We start from the raw sequence: 27,074 nt of genomic DNA on the forward strand, positions 1-27,074 counted from the left end.
TGAGCTTCCACCGGGGTCCTCAGCAGCCACGCTCCAGGATAGCTCCGCCCTCTAGCTGCTCGTCCTTGCACAGCCACGCCCCGCTAAGCCACGCCCCCAGGTTAGGCAGGGTGGGTTTTGCACTCCGCCCTAGTGGTCCCGCGGTTCGGAGCCGTCGGCGGAGCGTGGGTGAGCGCCCACTGGAGCGGCTCCCGCGCACACGCGGGCGCCTCGGCGAGCAAACATGGCGGCCCTGATAAAAGAATGAAATCCTATTATTTGCACCAACATAAGTGGAACTGGAGAACAGTATGGCCTCCTTGGAAGCTCGGGCCGCCGCTTCCTCGAGCGGTGTGATAGAATCCCTTTCTTCAAATATGGGAGCTGGTGATGGGAGCTCTGGGCAGTGACCCAGAGCTTCAAGCCGGCTTGGAGAGAGTCTGAGTACCAAGAAATTGGCTCTGTTGATTGCATCGGTGCAAGGAGGGACCGGATAGGTGTTTGTCAAGATGGGGGTCCTAAGAATCCCATCCATCTCTGCAGGGTGGAATGGGAATCTTCCCCTTAGATGATCAGATCCCCTTTTCTGTTTCAGTTTTTCTCCACAGCGCTATGTTCCATATTTTATTCCTGTTTTTAAATTACATTTCTGCCTCCATGAAAATGTGAATACCAGGAGGGTAGACATTTTCGGAAGCTTTAGTCACTGTTGTATTCCTAGCACCAAGGACTGTGCTTGTTGTGTGCCCAAGACGGTGCCTTCAAGATAGTAGGCACTTACTAAATATTTGTGGTTCTGTCCAGACGTGAAGGAAGCTACCATGAGCCAAGGACAGGCTCCATCTTCCTTTTCTAAAGGAATTCTGTGTTCTTTCTAGTATGAAGTTAAGAAAATTCCATTTAGGGAAGATTTTCTTACACGTTCTTTGTTTTTCTCCTCATTCTCTCTATATCTATACAACTCCCCAAATAACTTACATTTTAAGAGAAAATATAAAATAAAAATTTTAAATAGATTATGTGAAGTGTTTTTAAGTATATACTTTAAAAATGCATGACTATTTGGTTGTGGTACATGCCTGTAATCCCAATTTTCAGGAGGCAGAGGTGGGAATGTCAAGAGTTAGAGGCCTGTACCAGCTGCTCAATGAGAACTTTTCTTCAAAACAAACAAAATACCCCAAATGAAAAAGTGGGCTGATTCCAGCAGTTTAATCATGTTGAATGTCTTTTCTATGAACACTTTATTCCATATTGTAGTTTAATATGATTTCCCCACCTAGATCTACATAGCCATGTTTTACATGCTCATGTACCCTTCCTACCTGCGTTCTAATGCTCTTCTTGGCATGCACTATCATGAGTCTGTTTTGGTGATTCGCTAAAGCTGTATTTGCCTTTACAGGGCTTGGATCAGAATGTCATGTGGTTTTATTTCACTGTCTGACATTTAACAATCCCTGGAGACATCTTTGGTTGTCACAATGGGCAGGATGTGCTACTAACTGCTAACTACTAATACTACTAGAAGATGCTGCTAACACCTAGTAGAGACCAGAAGACAGTTTCCCACTGAAAAATTACAAATTATCTGTTCGATAATGTCACTATACTGAGATTCAAAAGCTATAAAGTATATACCTTATAGCTGAAAATTACAATAGTGATGAAATAGAGTTTCTAGAGGATATTAAGGGTTTTTTCCCCCTAAATTAAAATAGGGGCCAGGAAGATGGCTGCATTGGTGAAGTGCTTGCTATATAACTATGAAGACCTAATTTTGTGGCTGGGTGCTACAGCATGCACTTAAAATCCCAATGCTGTCCAGTTGGAGGCAGATCCTGGCACTTGCTGGCCAGTCAACCTAGCTCTATTCAGTGAGAGAATCTGTCCAAACAAACAACCAAACAAATAAATAAATAAGGTGGAGAGCAATTAAGGAAGACACCTGATGTCAACCACTGACCTCCTCATGTATGTGTACCAACACATACAGCATACAAATGTGAAAAAGTTAGAATCATTGATGTTCTATGTTGTGATATTTTGGACAAGTTTATGTGTTGTCTGCCTTTCATACTCCTCCAAATATCTCCACCACACACACACTGACACATACAACACCTGCCCCCTCACACTGAATTTCAGTATGTGTCAGAGGATTAATGAATATCTGTACTAACTCTAAAACCATACATGTTTTCTTGAGAAGAGATAATTTTTTTATCATAGTAGTCTCATGATATTAGAAGTCTCTACCAAAAGATCTAAAGTTCCTGTCAGCAGAGTTCCCTTAACAAAATACCACAGATGGGGTGACTTAAATGACAGAAATGAATTTCCTCACTCTTCCAGGTGCTGTGAGGTTAGTTTCCTGTGAAGTTTCTCTTACTGTCTTCTTGCTGCTTTGTGTAGTCTTTGCTGTGTGTTCATTCAGGGGACAAAGATCTCTGGTGTCTCATAGAATACTTTCTGTACAGTTCTTAGGGTATGAAATGTTGTCCATTTCTCAGCTGTTATGAAAAGTAGAATTAGCTGTGCATTCTAGTACTTCTGTATTATATGTTCCTATTCCCTTAGAGCCCTTAGTTGTAAAGGCTCTAAAATAAAACACTCCCACCTGGAGGGAAACTCATGAAGCCCCAGAATGTTCTAAAGAAAGGTAAAACATTGCATCCTGCATGGAAGATTTTTAAGATTCCAGATATGGGCTGGAAAGATGGCTTGAAGGTTAAGAGCACTTGTTCTTCAAGTGGACCTGGGTTTGATTTCCAGCACCCATATGGTGACTCACAACCATCTGGACTTCCAGTTCCAGAAGATGCAAAGTCATCTTCTGGCATCTGCAGACACCAGCTTTATACATGGTGCACAGACATACATACAATCAAAATACCCATATATATAAAATAAAAATAAATCTTAAAAAAAGACTCCAGATGTTCTAAAGAAAGGCTCTTTAAGAAGCAAGAAGTAGACAACCTAGAAGCTTTAAGAAGTTCCTGAAATTGACCAAAGGCACCAAGGCCCTCCACCCCTAAGCTTATATAAGCAGGAAGATCTGCTGAGGGATGCTCTCAGACTAGCCCAGGTTCCTAGAAGAGGTAGATAAGAGAAATATCCTGAAAGAAGCAGAGACCAGCTGTGCTGCCTGTATTGTCCGATTGTCCAGTTGAGCTGCCTGCAGGCTGTGCAGTGAGCTCCTGGTTTCCAGCTTTCATGGACTGTCACCTATGCTGGGGTGGGCTTTGGTGATGCAGCTGTCCTTTTTTTTTTTTTTTTTTTTTTTTTGGTTTTTTGAGACAGGGTTTCTCTGTGTAGCTTTGGAGCCTATCCTGGCACTCGCTCTGGAGACCAGGCTGGCCTCGAACTCACAGAGATCCGCTTGCCTCTGCCTCCCTAGTGCTGTGATTAAAGACATGTGCCACCAACGCCCGGCAATACAGCTGTCTTTGAACCATTTCTTCTGTATGTCACCCTCACCCATGCTCCTGTAAGTTACCCCAATAAAGCTCATTGGTTCACCAAGTTGGACTTTGGCGGTTGTCCTTACTTTGGTCTATTGGACTAAACAGACTTTTGCTCACACTTCTTCAGGAATAGTGTCACTCAGCACCTTTCAAGGCTGACTACTCTTCTCAGATTTTCTACTTGTTCCTAGCAGCTATTCTTTTGGCCATTTTAGTTGTTGAATTATGACTTTAAAACATTATAAAACTTTATTATTGTGTGTGTGTGTGTGTGTGTGTGTGTGTATCACAAGGAGAGCATGTGGCATAGCAAGTACTTGACCTGCTGAGCCACCTGGCAGCCCCCCTTTTTGAAGAATTAACAGTATCACACTAGTGGTTTTGAACCAGGTGTTAACACCAGAGACAGGGATCTGTGTCTTTTGTTTTGTTTCTTGTGGACTTCCCTCTAATGACCTGAATTTTTTGTCTCCTGGCTGACTGGAATAACCCCTCAATAATAACTACGTTTCATAGAATCTAAGAGATGGCTCAGTGGTGCAGAGCTACTTTTCTAGGGGACCAGAGGTTGGCTCCTAGCACCTTTGTTGATGGTGCATAACTGTCTGAACTCCAGCTCCAGGAAATCTGATGCCCTCTTCTGACTTTTGAGGGCACCTGCATACAAATCACACACACACACACACACACACACACACACACACACACACACACACACACACACAGCAAATACTTTAGTATTTTAGTGAACAAATTATATACTAATGTACCTCAATTGATAAATGTATATAGTATAGAATTATTAAATCAAGCTAATTAATGTACCCACTGCATCATTTTTTTTTGTAGTCAGACATTTGGAAATTTATATTTCAGTTTGAGTCAATTTACTATACAAAACTGAAAACTTGCTCCATGTACTAGGTACCTCTCCTTGTTGTGAAAGAACAACCAACAACAGTTGAGGAGATGTTTATTTGGGGTTCATGATTGGGGAGAGACAGTCTACTGGGGAGGGGAAACCATGGCAACCGGGGTGTGAGACAGCTGGTCACATTGTGTCCATGGCCAGGAAGCAGACAAAAAGGGATGCTGGGACTTGGCTCCTTGCCGTTTTCTTCACTCCCAGACACCAGCCCATGGAATGATGCTGCTACCTACATTCAGAGTAGTACAATTGACCAGAAACTACTCATTCCCTTCCTCTTGTCCCTCCAGTCTCTGGTCACCATTGTTCTACTGTCTTTCTCTAAGAAATAAGCTTTGTAATAAGACCATGTGGTATTTGTCACTCTGTGTTTGGTGTGTTATACTTGGGATGATGTTCTCTAGGTTCACACCTTGTCTTAGACCTGATTTGCATAACTGTAAGAGATTAAATTGGTTGTGTTTCAGTCACTAGTGTGTGTAATATCTGGTTAGTTTGTTATAGTAGTACCAAGAAGCAGGAAAAAAAGCCCTGAGAAGGTCTTGAGTCTTCAGTGTCTGACTGGACTTTCATGCTGGCAGAGGAAAAAGCTGAGATGGAGTGTAAGCCGCTGGCCTGCATGTTAAATGTGTGCTGCTGCAGGATACTGCTATCTTTCTTTCCCCAGTAGGACAAAAGAACTTCTTGGCTCAAAGTATCCAGGACAGTCTCTGGCCACCTGTTGGCTGACAGCTAAGCTAGCCAAGTAGTGGTTGTAGTGCCACATGAGACAAAGACTTCACAAAATTAGTTTATAAATTGACTAAACATACAGCAACAAAACAAACTCCAGAAGCCTTGCTTTTGGCTTTGCCACAGTGTTCAGTCTTAAGGGAAAGAAAACATAAAATGTAAAGATATTGTACAATTCACATCTAGGAAGGAATAAAGCAGTAAAGAGAAGTCCAGCTATTGGGTGTTTAATTATGCTGTTTTTTTTGTTGTTGTTTCTTTATTTACTTTGACATATGGATACATATTATGTTGCCCAAGCTGATTTAAAGCTTGTGAGTTCAAGTATCCTCCTGCTCTGGCCTCTAGAGCAGCTGGGACTACAGATGTATTGCTATGCACAGCCTTAATCATCTATATTCAAAGAACAAAAGGAAATCATACCTAAAGAAGTAAAAAAAAATTGTGAGAATGATACCTCACTAAATAGAACACACACACACACACACACACACACACACACACACACACACACACACAGAGGAGACAGAGATGGGGTGACAGAGAGTTAGGTTAAAAAATCAAATCAAATTTGGGAGGTTAAAAAGTACAAGAACTCAAAATTTCACCAGACAGACACACCCCACCTCAGGTTTAGCTGGAAGGAAAAAAGTCAGCAAACATGAATATAGGTCAACGCAGATTACGCTGTCTGGAAAACAGAAGATAATAATGATGACAATAAATACAACACTGTTGAGTGGCTCAGTTCTTGATGATGAAAACGTGACAGAAACCATTCCCACTGTGGAAGACCAAGAAGCACTGTGTGAAGTAGCAACTAGAGGCCAGGCTATGATCTTCAAATATCTGCCCTAGTGACCCACTTCCACCAGTTATTTCCCACCTCCCAAAGTCTCCACAGCTTCTCAAAATAGTATCACCAGCTAGTGAACAAGCATTCAAAGCATGAGCCTGTTGGAGCTGTTTCATATTCAAACTGCAGCATTACACTCCCGGCCCTCAAAACTCATGTCCATATCAAAATGCAAAATACATTGAAGTCCAACTTCAAGAGTTCCAATATTGTTCAAAAGTTGAACTCCATAGTCTATTGAGACTCTACAGTCTGTTAGCTGTGAGCATACTAAGTAAAAAAAATAATAATAATAAAGTTACTTTAAACACATAGTGGCACAGAGTAGCCATTACCATTCCTAACGGGAAAAATGGGTGAATGAAGTGAGAGATAGGACAAAAGCTAGACTGAAAGCTAGGGGGCCAAATGTTAAATCCTTTGACTCCATGGCCAATATCTGGGCACAGGGTTTCAAGATTTGAGCTCCAATGGGTTTGGGTAGGACCACTTTTCCACTCTGGTCTCCGTCTTGGCATTTAGCTTTCTTTAGTAGATATTCTACATTCCTATTGTCTGTGACATCCTTGAGTCTCTCTTATAGCTTAGGCTTCAAACTCAAAGCTTCACACATTACTCTCCATGGATTCTGGGAAGGGAATCTGACTGCTACATATTGCCTGTCCTCCTAGGCTTTTCTCTGGAATCCTGTTGACCCTAGAACTCTATGCCTGCAGACAGCATCATGTGGATGATATCAAGTACTTCCACTAGTTCAAGCGTTTGCCAGATCCCATTTGCCAGTGACCACAATGGTGTCGTAGTTTTTGTCAGCTTGACACAAACCTAGACATACCCAGGAAGAGGGAACCTCAGTCGAAGAATTGCTTTCACCAGATTGGCATGTGGGCATGTCTGTGGGGGCATTTTCTTGATAGCTAATCGATAAAGGACAGTCCAGACCACTGTGAGCAGTGCCATCCCTAGTCACATAAGAAAGGTAGCTGAACCTTGGTCTGAAGTAAGCCAATAGGCAGCTTTCCCCCATGGTCTCTACTTCCCTTTCTAACTTGACATTGTTCCACCATAAATACTTGAGAACCCCTGAACACTGTTTCAGTCTTTTTGTTGTTACCACTGTAACAAGGTCCTTGAGGCTGAGAAGAGATGGCTCTATCTGTTGAACATTTCATTGAAGGCCCACAGCGTTATAACAGCTTGATTAATGGTAGCATATGTGGGAGAAGGAGAGCACCCAGTCACATGTTTGATAAATATATAATAATGAATGATAAGTGCAACAGTTACAGCTGAAAAGCTCTACAATGGCTGGGGAGATGGCTCAGTAGGGAAGAATTTTGCTGCACAAGCAGGAGGATCTGAGTTCAAATCTCCAGCACTCATATAAAAAGCTGGGTGTAGCTTTTTGTACTTTTAACCCCAGCACTCTGGAGGGCAGAGACAAAATTGTTGGAGTTTGCTAGCCACCAGTCTAGATCCAGACTCGGTTAGAGATACTGCATCAAAGAAATAAGGTGGTGAATGGTAGAGCAGGACATCTGATCTAATCTGGTCTCTGTATACACGCTGGGGCACACATCACACTATACACACACCCCAAACAAAACTAATTACTTAAAAGTCAACAACACTGCAAATACATGTGGAGAATGCAAGGTACCTAAAAAAAATTTAGAGAATGCTATTGAAACATTCATAATTTTTACTTTCAAATTGCTTCAAATCTTCTGTAACCATAGCCATAACCAAATGTGATACTGGCTTAAGGGTAGAGTTGAAAACCAGATCTCCATTTGTGAGGTTCAGTAAGTGCACTAAGACAATAAGGAAAGAGGTCTTTCAACAGTTGATGTTGGGCCAGTTGGATAATCACACATGCGTTGTACACTAATTAACAAAGACTAGATCAGAGACCTTGGTGTTAGAAGTTAGACTAGGCACAGGTCTTTATGACCTTCAGTGGGTGAATGTTGCTTCTGTGTGACACACAAAGCACAAGCAGCTGGAGCTCAAGGAAGATCAGGTGGATTCTGTCAGAGTTAACTGTTGTTCCACATTGTCAAGAAAGTGAAGGAGCTGAGGGATAGCTCAGTGCTTAAGAATGTGCTTAGCTTCCATCTGTTTCTGGAAGAGAGGGTTCAAGCTTCTCTGGGGTTGTGGATTGTAGGCTGGGTATCTTTTGCTTTATGTCTGATATCCACTTATGAGTGTGTACATACTATATTTGTCTTTCAGATTTTGGATTACCTCACTCAGGATGGTTTTTTTTTTTTTTTTCTAGTTCTGTCCATTTGCCTGCAAATTTTAGGATGCCATTGTTTCTTACCATTGAATAGTACTCCATTGTGTAAATACACCACATTTTCTTTACCCATTCTTCAGTTGAGGGGCATCTAGGTTGTTTCCAAGATCTGACTATTACGAATGATGTTGCTATGAATATAGCTGAGCACATGTCCTTGTGGTTGAATGTGTCTTTTTTGGGTATATGCCCCTAAGTGGAATTGCAGGGTCTTGAGGTAGGTTGATCCCTACTTTTCTGAGAAATCACCGTTCTGATTTCCACAGCAGTTGTACAAGTTTGCATTCCCACCAGCAGTGGAGGAGTGTTCCCCTTTCTCCACATCCTCTCCAGCATAAGCTGTCATTGGTGTTTTTGATCTTAGCCATTCTGATCAGTGTAAGATGGAATCTCAGAGCGGTTTTGATTTGCATTTCACTGGTGACTAAGGATGTTGAGTGTTTCCTTAAGTGCCTTTCCATCATTTGAGATTGTTGTGTTGAGAATTCTCTGTTTAGATTTGTACCCCATTTTCTAATTGGACGATTTGGTAGTTTGATGTCTAGTTTCTTGAATTCTTTGTATATTTTGGAGATCAGCCCTCTGTCAGATGTGGGGTTGGTGAAAATCTTTTCTCATTCTGTAGGGAGCCATTTTGTCTTGTTGACCGTGTTCTTTGCTTTACAGAAGCTTCTCAGTTTCAGAAGGTCCCATTTATTAATTGCTGCTCTCAGTGTCTGTGCTTCTGATGTTCTATTTAGGAAGTGGTCTCTTGCATCTATGTGTTCAACTGTATTTCCCACTTTCTCTTCTATGAGTTTCAGTGTGGATTGATTTATATTGAGGTCTTTGATCCATTTTGACTTGAGTTTTGTGCATGGTGATAGATATGGATCTATTTGCGTTCTTCTACATGTGGACAGCCAGTTATAACAGCACCATTTGTTGAATATATTTTCTTTTTTCCATTTTATATTTTTATCTTCTTTGTCAAAAACTAGGTGTTCATAAGTGTGTGGGTTGATGAGTGAGAAATTTTTATGTCACCCTGGGTGTGAAGGTATATAAAATGGGTCCCCAAATCATTTACTGATAATAAATCATTAAGAAATTTGCTTTAAAACCATTATTTGGTATATATATAATTTTACCATTTATTAATGATGAAAGCAAATTTTCATACTAATGAGGCCGTCAAAAGCTGAATTTCTCCTTTGTTTTGGAGACATGTTGAAAACATTCCTCAGGGGGAATTCTGGGACTAAAGTGCTCTTAACCACTGATCCATCTTTCCAGCCCCCAAAATATGTTTTTTAAAAATCTAGATTGGCCATCCGATCATCCCCAGAAAAGTATTGCACTTATTTCTCTGACATCTCTTACCACTTTTATACTGGTGATACTCTTGTTCTTTATGCAGAATGAGGGTGCCTGTGGTACTTCTGCTGGAACTCGTCCTTCTCAGCTGCAGAATTGGAAGCAGAAAGTTAGTCGGATGAAGAAAGCAGAATTCATACGCACAGCAGAAAAATTAAAGAATCAGTGAGTATAAGAGTATTGTCTTCAAATAAGATCACTAGGTATTTTATAGTGAACAATATAAAATCAATATAATATTGTTAGGAAACTTATAATCACTAGCCTGACAAACATAACAAGAGGAAGGAGGGATGTATGAAATACACAAATAGTCAATTTAGTATAAATTAATTATAAGTGAAATTGTCTCGTTTTTGAATGAGGATTAGAGAGAATATGTATCTAAGTTCTCATAGGTTATGAAGTTGGTAAATGACTGATGTAGGCCCAGTCCCTTCTCTTTAACTCCTGCCTTCGCACCATTTTCCCCTCCTTACAACCTGTGACTTTTTAACTCTCTTTTTCATCCCACTGAGTTCATGTAGTGCTGCCTCTATATGCATGGGTATAGGATCATGTATTGAAGCATGGGTAACTTTTCAGGACCTACATCCTGGGAGAGAACTTCATCTCCCTCCTCCAGAAGCCACTAGTTGACAATGGCTTTTCAGCTAGAGGTGGGACATTGACAAACTGGGATTATGACTGGCTTGATCTTAGACAGGTATTGTATAAGCAGTTAGAGCTGCTGGGAGTTCATGTGTGCAATGTCCATGTCATGCCCAGCAAACAGTGTTTCACAGCAGATGTCTTCTATGTCTAGTGCTTATAATCTTTTTTTTTTTTTTTTTTTTTTTTTTTTTTTTTTTTTTCTCTGCAAAGTCCACCAAATCTTCCTGTGCTGGTCCTGGGCCCTTCCCCATGTGTCCAGGGCCAGAGTGTAACCATTCAGGTGGGATGGGCTCTCAAAGTCCCTTTTTGCACCAGGGAAAAATACTAATCCACCATCAGAGGCTCCCTGGAGTGCAGAGGCCTCCTTATTGACATCCATGTTCAGGGGTCTGGATCAGTCTTGTACTGGTTTCCCCGACAGCATCTGGGGTCCATGTGCTCTCCTGTGGGTTTCTCCAACCTGGTACAGACCCCTTCGTTCTTCATTCCTCCCTCTCTTCAGCTAAATTCCCGATTTCGGCTCAGTGTATATCTGTGGATGTCTGCCTCTGCTTCCTTCAGCCACTGGGTGAGGGCTCTAGGATGACATAAAGAGAAGTCATCAATCTCATTTTAGGGGATAGTGCTTATAATCTTGCCCCTCTACATCTTCCTCAGTGATCCTTGAGCCTTGGGAAATGTGTTGTTAATCTGATGTTCCATTTGCATCTGCGCACTCTACAGTTTCTTAATCTCTTCATGTTGTTCACTTGTGGGTCTCTATAAATCTCTGCCTACTGCAAAAGAAAAAAAAAAGCATTGCCTCTCAGATTATGTGCAATGACCCCACTGGCTAGAGAAATCCTGCTGCATATTAGATTCAAGATTAGAGGGTAAATATTCTTATTTACCTTGTGGGAGAAGGAAGCAAACATTAGAAAATTTATTTCTTTGACAACTTAAAAAAATAAAGCCTCCTTGGTGTAGTATATTTCATTTTGTTTGTTTTACTTGAGGACAGTAACTGACAACTAGAACCTCATAGCCAAAGGCTTCTGTATTTTCAAAGGAAGTATGTAACAGTTCAAATTATAGTTGGTTAAAATTGAACTTAACTAGTAAGTCCAATTTTAGCAAATATTAGCTGATATTTTGACCCCTTAATCTTAGTAGTCTAAGTAATCACCCTCTTCTTTTTTAATGAATTGAATGTAAAGTACTAATTATTTTGAGTGTCTTTATATATTAAACAACTAAAATATATTTAAATTGTGTTTGTACCATTTGTTTCTTTTCCTAAAGAGTTATTGTCATAGAAAAAGATAAACACAGTCATTTCTACAACCAAAGAGGTGACTTCAGAACTGAGCATTGCATGCTGGAAGAGTTGGAAAATAAACTGATAAACAGCAGGAAGACAGAAAGTAAGTTGGGTTCATGATGAATTATAGACTGTTGGGTGATCTAAAGTATAGTGTTGTCCTGTTCTTGTGCATAGACTATTGTGGCTCCATGGAGATATATAGCTGGTGATGTCTGTCTGTTAAGGACATGTATTTATTTTGTTTTTTAAGTCACTGTTTAGTCATTCCAATTGACTTGCTTTCTAAGTCTGTTTCTTCCATATTAATAGGAAAGACTTGAGTTGATAACTCAGGAAATGCCCATTAATATTTAAAAAATAAAAACACTTTGTTTCCTGTGCTATCTTGTCCTAGCTCATCATCCTGGCATTGTTGACTGAGCACTAGACCCAGTAAGTGTCAGCAGACTCAGAGCCCACACCACTAGTTGAACAAAGTGATAACACAGGTTCTTGCCCAAGCCCGAATTTCCTTGTCTATGGTCTAAAGACAACGGTTTCTACCTCAGCACAGCATATGATACCAACATGAAATACAAGAGAATACCTTACAGATTATACAATGAATATGTTTCTGTTTGTTACACTGTATGTTATGTTGTAACATTAATTTGCTAGATAGAGGTTAAATTGCTCCTCATACTGTCTTACCACAATTAAAAATTTTTCTAGTGATTTTCCTTTCTAAATATAAGATCATAACATTTTTAAAGTCATCTTTTGTCATGTAGTAGCAAGACTGACTCTCCCTCTTCTACTGGAATAAGAATAGGAATAGAATAGAAATACCACCTATCAAGTCTTCATCCTTGAATTCATAAAGAAATCTAGATGGTGATGTCTTAATGACTGCTACTGTCATTTCTGCACACTGGCAGGCTGATCTTCATTTCTTGCTTATGTCCTTAAAGAGTATCTAAACTTGTATATTTTTAGGTGACTTGTTTTGTACTTTCTTTTGTTCCTTGGAAATAAAGTCTCCTGTGGTCCAGACTGACTTTGAGCTCCCTATGTAACCAGTGCTGACCTTGAACTCTTGAGTCTCCTGCCCACTTCCCAAATGCTGGTTTTATGGATGCATGCCACCATGTCCAGCTCATTTTTCTCCTTTTTTAATGCAGCTTTAGTTTTCTTTACTGTTTTCTGTTCTTCAGTTTTGCCATTCATTATTGTGTGCCTGTCTAAGAAAGGAGGGAACAACTGGTCTCTATGCGAAGAGACACACCTTTCCTTATGGATCATAGCTCTGAAGAAGTAAATAACCATTCCTTACCTCAGGAATAAGACCTTGGTTTTTGGTAAATGCCTGCATTTTTATTGCTTGTGCATGGCTGTACAGTGTTTCATTTCTAAATGACAAATACAATAAGATTGCATAAGACAATTGCATAAATGATGAGCTATGGCAAAAATAAGTCACTTGCTAATTATTTAACTTTTGCTCACAAAGTTCCTTCCTTTCCTTCCTTCATCTGTTTCCACCTGTCCATCATCCCCTGTCTTTGTAGCCCCCTGAGTGCTACAGTTTACCTGCCAGCACCACCACATTCTGCCTCAGGGGTTTCTTGACTTCCCAATAGAGGACCAAGCTTTCTAATAAAGGCATGATGTTTCTGTGTCTTGTTGATCTTTGTAATTTTATAGAGTGGAACTTTAAAAGTGGAACTCAGGGGCTGGAGAGATGGCTGGGCACTCGCTGCTTGTAAAGAAGACTGGTGTTAGTTCCCAGAACCCATACTAGGAGGCTCCCAACCACCTGTAAGATAGCTCCAAGGAATTCAGTGCCCTTGTCTGACCTCCACTGGGATCTATACACATGTGAGCATCACACACCACACACACACACACACACACACACACACACAGAGAGAGAGAGAGAGAGAGAGAGAGAGAGAGAGAGAGAGAGAGAGAGAGATACATGTGAATCAAGATAAAACGAGCTTTATATAAAGAGTTTGCTTAAGATTTTGTATGTTTTAAAGTGGAACCATGCCAAAGTCAAATCCTCATATTTGGAGGCTTAATCTGGATATTGGCCCTGGCTCCAAACTTATTGATAAATAAAAGACAAAAACTGCTATCTGTGTGTACAAGAAAACCTGGGTTTGATTCCCAGCCCTGAAAAAGTTGCTTTTAAGGAATTTTGTAATGAAGCCGTTGGTGTTTTATGCTTGTGACAAGTTGCAAAAACAAAACAAAAAAGCAAACAAAAAAGGAGGCTGCACAGATTACTTGATTATGACAAAATGATCTTGTCATTTGCATAGATATGAATGAGTGCAAGTGTTCATTATCATGGGGCTACTAATCTAAATACACTTATCAGCATGATTACTTTAGAAAACGAGGAAGGGGTCAGACAGCCTTTCTGGTGCTGAGCATCTGAAAATGTCCAGGTCATTATTTTATTCTTCTGCTTTTTATTATTCACCTGCCATTTACATCTGGGTGGTTCTTTGGTTATTCTTGGCAATTTGTGGCATAGAAATCAGTAGGTACAACACATACCTTTTAAGAGCATGTGTGTAGGAGAAATTAAAACACAATGAGAAATTTGTTAGTCTCATAGAATTAATATTAGTCATGGGTTGAAGAGAAAGCCTAAGGCCCCAAGTTAAGTTCCTTAATTGCTGTGTAAAAAGTATAATGGTGTAGCTCCTCCTCTTCCTGCTGTGGGAGTGCAATCAGGCAGATACCCAGAATTTGCTGCTCAGCCAACCTGGCTGGATTGATGAGCTCCAGGGTCAGTGAGAAACCTTGTCTCAAAAATGAACGGTGAAGGGCCCAGCAAGACGGCTTGGCAGGTAGAAGTGATTGCCTTATGACAGAAGTTTGCTATCTGGGACCCAGATGGTGGAAGGAGAGAACCAACTCCCAGAAGTTGTCCTGTGACTTCCACATGCACTGTAACATGTAATACACATATAAATAAATCTAATACATTTTTGAAATGAGGATGTAGGTCTACACTCATTACTAAAAAGTAAGTTAGAGAACAATAGAGTAGGACAGCTGACATTGACCCCTGGCCTCCGCATACATGCTCACTCACGTGCATGCACGTATGCACAGGTAAAATTAGGTACAACACACACACACACACACACACACACACACACACACACACACACATTAATGTTGGTTAGACAGTTTTAATATTTTGAAAATAAAGTTAAAATCGAATTCTCTTTCTAGAAATTCTAAATAGTTAAAAGGAAAGATACTTTTTAAAGAACAACACATGAGCCAGGCAGTGGTGGCACACGCCTGAAATCCTAGTGCTTGGGAGGCAGAAGCAGGAGGATCTCTGTGAGTTTGAGACCAGCCTGGTCTACAGAGCTAGTGCCAGGACAGCCAGAGTTATACAAAGAAACCCTGTCTCAAAAAAAAAAAAAAACAAAAAAAAAAAAAAACAAAAAAAAACAAAAGAAAACAAAAAACCAACCACCAAACAAAAAACAAAAAAGCAAAACAAAACAACAACAAAAAGAGAACAAAACATTAAAGCTTAAGTTACTTGGCATACTTTTAGAATAATAGTCTGTAAGTTGGTCTCCACAGTAGGAAATACATTCCCATGTCACAGGTCTGTAGTAAATGGAACCAGTGGTCCTTTCAGATATTGGGGGAAACTGAGATAGATGTTTTACTTAGAGCAATGATCCCTGATGTTCAGATGGTTCTGACAATAATGGCTGCTGTTTGGTTGTTCTGGGCCATCTTTCACTAAAGGACTGCAAGGAGTTTATGTGCAGAAGCCTAATTGTAGCCACACTTGTCACAGAATTATAGTATGGACTTTTCCTTACAGGAGCAAAAATCCAGCAACAGTTGGCCAAAATACATAACAATGTAAAGAAACTTCAGCACCAGCTGAAAGATGTGAAGCCTACACCTGACTGTAAGAAGAGTTCAATATAAGATTGTCTTATATATTGCCCTTTCCTGTTGGTGCATTAGAAAATGTATACTTTTCTAGAAGTGTCTCTTCTTTTCCATTTGGCATTAGTGGAGCCAGCCCTATTTTATTAGTTAGGAATTAATAAGGGTAGAGTGGAGAAGCATACTATCAGAGTTTATGTAGGATTTTCAGCCTTTGAACTGCCATTTAGTCCTTAACATTGTAAAACAGGCAGAAGAGACACTGTAAGGTGGAAACACTGGCACAGGAAGGTTCAGATTTAGCCAACCAAGTGGAAAAAGACAGGTTTCCCAACTCCTAGCCCTTATCCTGCTCATCCTGTAATTGGATTTTGAAAAAAATTACCTTTCAGAAGTATTTCACGTATGTAAAGAATGGTTTGGTTCTACTGGGACAAACGCTAGTTTATAGGAAAGAAAAAAAATTCACACCCCCACCTGTTTCAAAATTCATTCCTGAAGGCTCAAAGCATGGTACTCAAGATGTGTGGACTCAGAATACACTGGACCAGAGCCTTGGTCTGTCACTTATTAGTTAGAACATTTCAGGCAAATGACAGCCTCTCTCTGAGATTTCATTTCTTAAGCTGTGCAGTGGAGATCATAGACCTTCTCATAGGGTTTGGGGCAGGATGGGATGGAACAATGGTCTAGAGGACAGGTGCAGTGCTTGGAGTATGGCAAGCACTAAAACTGGCAAATGGGAAAAGAATGGGTAGTATTCATTAAATTAACTGAGGCCATAATGTGCTAGAGGGAAGGTAGCAACAACTTTTTTGATAACACTCTGTTATGTAAGAAAAGAACAGAAATCTAAAGAAAAAAATGATCATAGTTGATTAGTTTAAGAAACATTTAAGCCCATAAATATTGTTGAAAGACAAATTAGAAAAGTATATTTACTTATGTAATTAATAATTGAATATTCATAAGATATATAGAATGTCCACAAATTAGGGCAACCAAGATAAAGTGATAGGAAAATGGACAGAGATTATAAGGCACACAGTGTATCAAAAAATATAAAGCTCAGGTGAAACAAATGCCCATGCTTATTAATAATCCCAAAACTGTCAGCTAGATTGATGCCAGGTTCTTGTCTTATTTTGGAAGTGATTTAAAGTACTCAGGAGGAAGGCAGTGAGAATGATTCAGTAGAACCTCTACATTATGGAGGGGTAAGTCTAATGTGTAGATGGGCTTTCCTTACCCTGCATTTCAAGTTTTACTAGTCATTTAAAAAATACTTTCTTGGACATGATAAATCTATCAAGGATTTTCACTGTGTCATTGAGTATATTTAAAGGTTCATCCACAGAAGAATTAAATGAGTCAGATGGTTTTATACAATGGAATACATTATGTAGTCATAGAAAAAAGATAGGCAGTTGTTTATATACTTATATGCAAAATTAAGCATAACTGTTGTTTTTTGTTTTGGTTTTTTGAGTTCTCAACATGTAGCTCTGGCTACCCTTCAACTCACAGATTCAGCTACTTCTATTTCACAAGTGCTGGGATTAAAGGTGTGCACCACTGTGCCTGGCCACACTTTCTAGCCAAAACATTTTCTTAAATAAAAATTTGCAAGTCAAACTATAGTATGTGTGGTATGAAATACATTTTATAAAAGAAATACTGATTATAGGATTTAATAATATGGGTGTGCGGGAAAATACCTTTAGTAAGAAAGAGATTGTAATCACAAAAATTTACTTGTGAGCAGTTTCTTTAATTTCTTAAGCTAAGAAATGTGTTTAAATTAAGGACAGTCCATATTTTCTCCTAATTACTCAGCTATATTGAAATATGACATGGTGTGGTTTTTTTTTTACAGTTGTTGAAAAGCTCAGAGAAATGATGGAAGAAATTGAAAATGCAATCAATACTTTTAAAGAAGAACAGAGACTGATGTATGTTTTTTTTTAAATTTATTTATTAGTTCTAGTTAGGGAACAAGCTTGTTTCACATGTAAGTCCCTTCTCCCTCTCCCTCCCCTCACCCCCATCCCTCCTCCCCCACCCCCAGCCTACCCCCACCCCATCCACCCACCACTCCCCAGGCAGGGTAGGGCCCTCAATGGGGACTCTGCAAAGTCCACCAAATCTTCCTGTGCTGGTCCTGGGCCCTTCCCCATGTGTCCAGGGCCAGAGTGTAACCATTCAGGTGGGATGGGCTCTCAAAGTCCCTTCTTGCACTAGGGAAAAACACTAATCCACCATCAGAGGCTCCCTGGAGTGCAGAGGCCTCCTTATTGACATCCATGTTCAGGGGTCTGGATCAGTCTTGTACTGGTCTCCCTGACAGCATCTGGGGTTGATGTGCTCTCCCTTGTTCAGGCCAACTGTTCCTGTGGGTTTTTCCAATCTGGTACAGACCCCTTTGCTCTTCATTCCTCCCTCTCTTCAAGTAAATTCCCGATTTCAGCTCAGTGTATATCTGTGGATGTCTGTCTCTGCTTCCATCAGCCACTGGATGAGGGCTCTAGGATGGCATAAAGAGAAGTCATCAATCTCATTTTAGGGGAAGGGCTTTTAGGTTATCCTCTCCACCATTGCCTGGATTGTCAGATCGTGTCATCTTTGTAGGTCTCTGGAGATCTCCCTGGTTCCAGATCTCTTCTCCAACCTATAGTGGCTCCCTCTGATATGGTATCTCTCATCCTGCGCTCTCTCCTCTATTCTTCCCCCAACTCAATATTTCTGCCCCTCCATTTCCTCTCCTCTACTCCTCTTCTCTTGCTCTTATTGTAGCAGCTCCCTCCCCCCTACCCTCATGCTTCCAATTAGTTCAGGAGTTCATGCCACTTCCATTCCTGGGGACCATTTATCCCTTAGAGTCCTTCATGTTTCCTAGTTTCTTAGGTGAAGAGGATTATAGGCTGGTAATCCTTTTGTCTATGTCTGAAATTCATATATGAGTGAGTAATACCATGTTTGTCTTTTTGTGACTGGGTTACCTCACTCAGGATGGTTTCTTCTAGTTCCATCCATTTGCCTGCGAATTTCAAGATTCCATTGCTTTTTTCTGCTGAGTAGTACTCCATTGTATAAATGTACCACATTTTCTCAATCCATTCTTCAGTTGAGGGGCATCTAGGTTGCTTCCAGGTTCTGGCTATTACAAACAATGCTGCTATGAACATGGTTGAACATATGTCCTTGTTGTATGAACATGCACTATTTGGGTATATACCCAAGAGAGGAATGATTGGATCTTGAGGTAGAGTGATTCCCATTTTTCTGAGCAACTGCCATACTGATTTCCAGAGTGGTCTTACAAGTTCACACTCCCACCAGCAATGGAGGAGTGTTCCTTTTTCTCCACATCCTCTCCAGCATAGATTGTCATTGGTATTTTTGATTTTAGCCATTCTGACAGGTGTGAGGTGGTATCTCAGAGTTGTTTTGAGTTGCATTTCTCTGATGGCCAGTGATTTTGAGCACTTTCTTAAGTGTCTTTCAGCTATTTCAGATTCCTCTGTTGAGAATTCTCTATTTAGTTCTGCACCCCACTTTTTAATTTCATTGTTTGGTGTTTTGGTGGCTAGCTTCTTGAGCTCATATATTTTGGAAATCAGTCCTCTGTCAGATGTGGGATCGGTGAAGATCTTTTCCCATTCTGTGGGTGGTCGTTTTGTCCTACTGATTGTTTCTTTTGCCTTGCAGAAGCTTCTCAATTTCAGGAGGTCCCATTTATTAATTGCAGACCTCAATGATGTATGTTTTAAACTCACTTAACCGAAAGTTTTGACCTTGATTTTCCAATAACTCACTTTTAGGTTGTCCTCTGTGAATGTACTATAAGTCTTTTAATCTATCTTCTGTCCTAGAGTTTAGACAACCTTTCATGCTTAAAGTCAATTTTCATATTTTTTGGACACCAGAAGATCACATATAAAAGTTTGAAAGATTGTTAATGTTTGAGGAAACTAACTTCTTTTAAGGCCCAGATATGAACATTATTAATATTAGAAATGTCAACAAGGGGAGATGGAATAGTTAGGGGTAATTAAACTTGCAGGAAAGTGAAGGGTTAATATGGATTGGTTGGTATGTTATTCAAACTTCATTTTTCTTAATTTTAGATATGAAGAGCTTATTCAAGAAGAGAAAGCAACTAATAATGAGTTGAGTGCCATCTCCAGGAAAATTGACTCTTGGGCTTTGGGTAATTCAGAAACAGAGAAAGCTTTCAGAGCCATCTCAAGCAAAGTTCCTGTAGCCAGAGTGATACCAAGTACTCTTCCAGAAGAAGTGATAGAATTTGAAAGGTTTCTTCAGCAAACAGGAGGGCGACAGGGGGGCTGGGATGACTTTGACCACCAGAACTTTATGAAACTGAGGAACAAACATAAGGGCAAGCCAGCATTTCTGAAGGAGGTTGTTGAGCACCTTCCTGGAAGAACACTGGATGAGGTTCAGCAACATGAGAAGTGGTATCAAAAGTTCCTGGCTCTAGAAGAAAGAAAAAAAGAGGTAATAGTACTTAAAACAGCCATTGTGCATTGTATGTGTCTGTGTGCCAGGCATTGTGCAACACTCTTACCTGCATCATAAACATTCTGCAGACAGCATAAAGTCAGCCCATGATCTCTTAGAGCACATGAAACCAAGACATTGAATAGTTAGGGAATGTTTACTCAATGGTACAACTTCAGCTGAGCTTCTGAAGACCAAACATTTCTACCACAAGGAAATACACAATGTGCTGTAAAACCCTGTCTCTTCTTTCCTAGGAAGGGGTTGATTCAAAGTCATACAGATGGCTGGAAGAGGTCATCTTAGCAGAGACTACATTAGTTTCTAGGGGGAAAACACCTTTAATTTATCCCATGATACTTACCATTTTCAGACATGGCTCTGGAGTACCCTTGAATACCTTCTCTTTTTATATTCATCTCCTTTCCCCATCCATTCCCTGACTGACAGAATATTCCTAGATCCGTAACGGCGACTGTCTTCTTGTCAGTCCCCAAATAAGTGGTCTCTTGGAGCATTCACTAACAACTTTTTCTACCATGCCCTATGGATTGCCTATGCTGAGCCTTACCCAGAACTGTGCCACTCCAGTCCATAGACCCTGATAAGATGGTTGTGTGACAGCAGGTTCCCCAGTAAGGAAGAGATATATCCTGTCACAAATTACTCATATGTTTGAGGACTGGCATATTGAGTGGGACTGGATAGAGAGTATTTGGTATTGCTAATCATCTCTTAATCCTATAGCTTTGCTTTTCATATTATTTCACTATGTAGGATTTATTGAATGAATGAATGAATGAATGAATGAATGAATAATAAACTGTAAGGAAAGATGAGGAAACAGTTTCCTGACTAGGAAGGGGGCTGAGAAATACAGTAGGTAGCATACTATATGGCATAAAGGTTGCTAGAATTTTAAGTCATCTTTACATGTAGGGAGACACTGTAGCCCCACCTCCTAGGAGCATGACTACGCCTGCCAGGGCATAGTCAGGGGAGGTTCAGGATGACATGTGGGGAGTTCTTAAGGGGGTGACAGACACGGGGGAGCCTCTCTCTATGGCCTCCCTAGCCTGCTGCCTCTGGGCACACTCTGGCTTGCGTTTGGCTGGTGTTTATCTGAATAATGGTATCTTAACCTTACGGACTACAGCTCGACTTCCATCTCGTTATATTTACATATTCATATAATAGATGAAACTTAAATTTTTCCCCTACAGTTATGAAGCATCATGTATCAGGCACCAACTCATTTAATTGTTGCAATGACCCTGTGTAAGAATTACTTCCTACCATTTTATGGGTGTCTTAGTTACTTTTCTATTGCCACAACAAAATACCATGACCAAGGCAACTTATAAAAGAAAGCATTTGATTTGGGGCTTATGGTTCCAGGGGGTTAAAGTTCATGTCCATCATGGCAGGGAGCATGGCAGGAGACAGATGGTCACCATGCGGAAACAGTAGCTGAGAGCTTACATCTTGATTCACAAGCATGAGACACACAGAGAGAGGTAACTAGGAATGGTGTGTCCATTTGAAACCTCAGCCCATGACCAGTAACACATGTCATCCAACAAGACTACACCTTCCAATCCTTCCCAAACAGTTTCATCAACTGGGAACTAAGCATTCAAACATATGAGCCTAAGGGGGCCATTATCATTTAAACCACCACTGTAGATAAGCAGAACATAGACTAGTAACTCATCCAGACTCACACCTAATAAATGACAAAGCCAGAATCTTCCCAAATAATATGGCTTCAAGGCTCATGGCCTTCACTATCCCAGTTTTAATTCCTCGTCTGATACTTGGTAAAAGAAAGGTCTCTTAAAAAACATTCTGTGCCTAGAAAGAGAATTTGAAAACAAAAGTAGGGTGATTAGAGGAAAGTGGCAGTACCCAAGAGTGATGGAAGAGATGGGGGAGGGTTCCTGAATGCAGGGGGAGGCCAAAGAATAACCCAAGGTCCAGAGATTTACAGAGTATGGTAACTTAAAAATATGAGTAGAAAAATTGCATTGGTTTAAAACGAAACTTGTAAACATCCAGCATCCGCAAACCACCTTTTTTTCCCCCACAGGAAGCTAGAACTGGGGTTTTATTAAGTGCCACAGACTGATCAAAAGCGTGTTTGTTTCACTTTGATCATTTTAGTCTATTCAAAATTGGAAAACGAAAAAGCAGCAAAAGAAGGAGGAAATACTGAAGTTAAAAGAAAAGGCAGACACTGCACCTATGCCTTCTCATAGCAAACCAGAAGACAATCAAAAGCAGAAAGAGGAACAGAGAAAGAAGCAGAAACTGGCAGTTGAAGCTTGGAAAAAACAGAAAAGTATAGAGATGTCAATGAAGCATGCTTCCCAGCTCAAAGAAGAAGAAGAGAGAGAGAGGAAGCAGCAGAAAGAGCGTCAGCGGCAGTGTAAGTTAAAGCTGCTCTTAGAAAGCTACACCCAGCAGAAGAAAGAGCAGGAGGAGTTCCTGAGGCTTGAGAAGGAGATAAAGGAAAAGACAGAAAAGGCAGAAAAAAGGAAAACTGCTGCTGATGAGATTTCCAGGTTTCAAGAAAGAGTGAGTAACATCTTCCTAAGTAATTTATGGGGTTTGAGTCATGAAAGCCTATTTCCAGGTTAGGTTACACAGACATTGAGTTCTTCCCATCATTTGATACAGCACACCTGCGCTGGCATCCCTATAGCTTAGTACACGTCACTTCCTAGCTTCTAGTAAGTTGTAATTTAGTGGAAAAAATATGTGGAAGCAAAGTGATAGTGTCCTGGTTAGATTTTTTGTCAAACTGACACAAGCAAGGGCTGTCTGGGAAGAGAAAGTACCTCCATTAGATTGGCCTATAGGCGTATCTGTGGGCATCTTCTTTATTCCTGACTGATACGGGAGGGTGGAGCCCATGGTAAGCTGTGCCACCACTGCACAGATGGTCCTGGGTTGTATAAGAAAGCTGGCTTAGCAAGCCATGGGGAACCACCCAGTAAAGCAAAACTCTTATATGGCCTCTGCTTCAGTTCCTGCCTCCAGGTTCCTGCCCTAATTTACCTCAGCCAGTGATGAACTACAGCTGTAAGCTGAAATAAACATTTTCCTGCCTCAAATTTATCACACCACTAGAAACCTAATTAGGACAAAATGGTGAGATAATTAAGGTATAGACAGAGTACTTCAGGAGATAGATAATACAGAGGTGCTTACTGGAACTGCGACAGAAGGTGATGCTTGAACTGAGTCCTGAAGGAGAAGGGAAGAAGAGTTCTTCGCTAACAGAAAGGAGAGCATGACTAGGGGCTTGGAGGAGCATCAACAGTGTTGCTTGTGGGAAGCTGTAAACACTGCAGTATACTGCCAGGGATGTAGTTCATTGGAACATCACTTGCCTAGCATCTTGGAGGAGGCACTGTGCTCAATTCCTAGACACACACACACACACAGAGGGGGGGGGAGGGGGAGGGGGAGGGAGAAGAGAGAGAGAAGAGAGAGAGAGAGAGAGAGAGAGAGAGAGAGAGAGAGAGAGAGAGAGAGAGAGAGAGTCAGAGTCAGAGTCAGAGTCAGAGTCAGAGAGAGAGGGGAGAGGGAGAGAAAGTTATAATTCATTATCTTTGGAATATCAAGGAACAGATGAGAACCAACAGGCGAGGAAGCTATGAGCGAGGCTGAATGTGTTGTCTAAGCAGGACAGGGAAGGTTATTCTAAGATACACAAAGCATAAACAAAGCTGTTAGTGAGTAAAAATGTTATGAATTGCTAATGTGCATCGTAATGCCTAGCATCGACATTCATAAAGGGATATACAAAGGAAAAGATGAAAATACATGAGTGGTGTGAACTTTAGTTAATTTCTTTAGTTTATATTTAAAAATGTTAACTGAGTAATGTAGCACGAATTCTAATTAGTATTAATAATAAAAACCAGGAGACAGATATTGGGGTTCAAGCTGAAGATCAGAAAAGCAAAGCAGCCAAGCCACTAGAGAGTTCTTACATTTACCAAGGCTCAGACCAAAGGGTAGCTATCCTGTCCTCAGAGTGACTGCAGTCTGCAAAGTTCTCCCAGATCTTACACTGTCCTGAGACTGCACTGAGCTCCTGCCTTATATTCCTCTCTAGTGCTGGGATTAAAGGCGTGTCATCCCAAGCGCCAGATCAAAGGTGTGAGCTCTGTTTCTCTTTTAGACTGATTTACTCTCATGTAGCCCAGGGTGGGCTTGAACTCACAGATCCATTTGCCTCTGTCTCCCAAGTTCTGGGATTAAAGGTTTGGCCACCACTGCCTGTCCTCTATGGCTAACTAGTGGTTTAGTGTGTGTGTGACTAACTAGTGGCTTAGCTCTGTGCTATGATTTTCAGGCAAGCTTCATTTGTTAGATTACAAACACAATATCACTACAGAGTAACAAAACATTTAATGCTTATTCATTCCCCCCACAAAGTAAGCAGGATAAAGGAAAATTGAAAATATGAAATTGTATGAGAGCCCAGACTAGGCATACCTTTATTGATGAACAAAAATGGATTTAGTTTGCTTATTAAAAGGTTTAGACGGAACCTTTAAGTAGAATGAGTGAAATCTAAAATAAAAGTAATACAGAAAAGGTCTGCATGGTGGCAGTCAGAGAAATACAATTCTTTGTCTTCATTTGAAAACATAACCTTTGAAGGAGTGTTGGCAGCTGAGATAATTTAATTTGAAAATGCTTAAGAAAGCAAATTTTAATTAATTTTGTTTTTAATGACATCTTTGTGTTGGTATTTTTTAGGATTTACATAAACTCGAATTAAAAATTCTAGATAGACAGTCAAAAGAAGAGGAAAAGGCAGAAAAACAAAGACGACTGGCCAAATTAAAAGAAAAGGTATTCTGTTTTGTTTTGAGATAGATCTTGCTATGTAGCCCAGGCTATGTTTGAATGCACAGGTGTGTGCCATCATGCCCTGGTTTAATTAAGTTTACTTTTTAAACTCAATTTCTTAACCAGTATGTAACCATAATTTTTCACACTAATGAAGTATATATTTCCTCACTTATATAACGTGTGATATTTATTTATGTGATATTTAAATCAGACTAAGCATAGTCATCTTTTCAGATATTTATCATTTCTTTATGGCAAACCAAGTCAAAATAAATAATAATAATATTATAATAATAGCTCTCTGAAATCTACAGTAGCACACCAGAGCATTTTACCTTTTCCTGGCTCCCTCCTCCTTACAGTCCTGATTCCTTGACTGTAAGGAGACTGGCAGATCTTCTCCCTTTAGATCTCATTGTTCTTAGATACCACAGAACACAACTTAATACATTTTTAGCAATTATTGTTTGAGCTCTGCCATTTACTTGTGAAGCACTCTTTTCTTTCACCCTGAATTTTCTGTGTTGTCTTGATCATCATCCTTTCTGAACCTCCATTCTGCATCTGTTTAGTTGTGGACATTGCTTAGTCTCACTAGTAACAGCTCAGGACCATGGATCAAGTAGAAGACTTTATTGGTGTTATTTATCCTACATTTATTGTCTGGTTATATTGCTGTTATACTAAGCTGTAGTCTATTTCTCATAATTAAAATAGAAATGAAATACTAGAACTAGGAAAGGATAAATGAGTGGTTTATTAATTGATGTTAGTGGTATAAGCACAATTTTTGGATTGTAAGCTTATTTTGGATACATGAGTTAGTTCATGCTTGAATAATACCCAAGCATAATTTTTAAAACTGCTTTGTGTTACTAAGGATTTTACTTAGTACAAATTTAGTTCATATAAGTTAATTGATACTATTTTACTTCTGATCACAGGTTGAAAATAATGTCAGTAGAGATCCTTCTAGGCTTTATAAACCTACCAAAGGCTGGGAAGAGCGAACAAAAAAGATAGGCCCATCAGGCTCTGGGCCACTTCTCCATATTCCACACAGGTGAGAAGGTAGTAGAAGGTGTTCATTTATAAAGATTTATAATGTTTTTATCTTATGTTTGTATTTTTGTATGCATGTTTGTATTTTATGCAGTTTGTGAATATAATTTCTCATTAACAGATTGATAAAGCATATCTATATTTTAACTTTTTATTTATATGTGTTATGTGTCGTGTGTGTGTATGGTCATGTGAGTGCTATGGGTGCTGTGATGTACATGTGACTGTCAGAGGACAACTTGGTTTTGTGCCCCTTCTTCCATCATGGGGCTCTCAGGAATCCAACTTGGGTTGTCAGACTTGGTTGGAAGTGCCTTTTCCCCCTTTACTGTAGAGACATCTCACCCACCCTGTATATATTTTAAGTTGCCATTTAATCAGTTGCTTTTTGTTGTTGTTTTGATATTCCTGCATATTTAAAATCACTTTTCTCTTTTTCTCTTTAGGGCCATTCCAAGTTGGCGACAAGGAATTTAGAGGGACTATGAGATAATGTAATTGCTAGTCACTTGGTGAGAATGTTAGTATTGCTATTTCAGGAGTAGGTGATTAACTTTGCTATTTAAATGTTACTAGCTTAGTGAGGTTGGTTATTGTGCTGTATATGAATTGAGAGGTTTTAAGTGTCACATGGCATTGTCAGTATTTTGTTTCTACAGAGATGGTGTATGTTGGCCTATACAAACATTATTCCATTTAAATACTCAAAATATTTCAAAGATATTTTGTTTTTATCATATCTTAGTGAAATAATTTGGGAGAATCAGTCTTTTTAAGCCAAAATTTTGTAACTTTTATAACTTGGAAGTAACTAAGCTTGAGTAACAAAACGTAAAGTGTCTTTTTAAAAAGAATTGTTCAATAACTTAGTACTTTTTCTAAGTTTAACAAAATGGTAGTTTGTTGGTTGTTTCATTTTTGTGTAATGAATATTTTGTATTTGATTAAAGCATGCTTTGTTTTATATGGAGACTATTTTAAATAACCTCCCTTGCTACATGTACCTCATTTATTATTTATTATGATGTCATCCTTCAGGTTTCCTGCAACTGTATCAAATTTCCTTTCAGGCTTTCTGGACCCACAGATTTATAAAATCTTTGTGTTTTTGTATCTTA

At 39.8% G+C, this 27,074-nt stretch overlaps 1 protein-coding gene across 3 annotated transcripts; it reads left to right on the plus strand.

Moving 5' to 3' along the window:
* On the plus strand, positions 1–27,074 carry Ccdc112 (coiled-coil domain containing 112). 3 transcript variants are annotated; one of them, XM_027400856.2, is made up of 10 exons: positions 1–100; positions 9,667–9,788; positions 11,559–11,680; positions 15,431–15,520; positions 17,378–17,453; positions 19,629–20,019; positions 22,186–22,599; positions 24,799–24,894; positions 25,839–25,957; positions 26,403–27,074. In XM_027400856.2, exons 2-10 carry the CDS (start codon positions 9,742–9,744, stop codon positions 26,431–26,433), a joined length of 1,386 nt encoding a protein of 461 aa, XP_027256657.1. In that variant the 5' UTR covers positions 1–100; positions 9,667–9,741; the 3' UTR covers positions 26,434–27,074. The 3 variants fall into 3 exon arrangements, with proteins under 3 accessions (XP_027256657.1, XP_027256659.1, XP_027256658.1); XM_027400858.2 differs by lacking the exon at positions 24,799–24,894; XM_027400857.2 differs by lacking the exon at positions 15,431–15,520.

The sequence above is a fragment of the Cricetulus griseus genome, chromosome 2, assembly GCF_003668045.3.
Source record: "Cricetulus griseus strain 17A/GY chromosome 2, alternate assembly CriGri-PICRH-1.0, whole genome shotgun sequence".
Classification (NCBI taxonomy): Eukaryota; Metazoa; Chordata; class Mammalia; order Rodentia; family Cricetidae; genus Cricetulus; species Cricetulus griseus.

What these genes read in the sequence shown, in the direction of transcription:
- Ccdc112 (XM_027400856.2), top strand. Translation starts at nt 9,742, where the DNA reads ATGAAGAAAGCAGAATTCATACGCACAGCAGAAAAATTAAAGAATCA. An exon ending in GCAGAAAAATTAAAGAATCA is followed by an intron (nt 9,789 to 11,558) that starts GTGAGTATAAGA and finishes CTTTTCCTAAAG; the next exon opens with AGTTATTGTCATAGAAAAAG. An exon ending in CTTCTCCATATTCCACACAG is followed by an intron (nt 25,958 to 26,402) that starts GTGAGAAGGTAG and finishes TTTTCTCTTTAG; the next exon opens with GGCCATTCCAAGTTGGCGAC.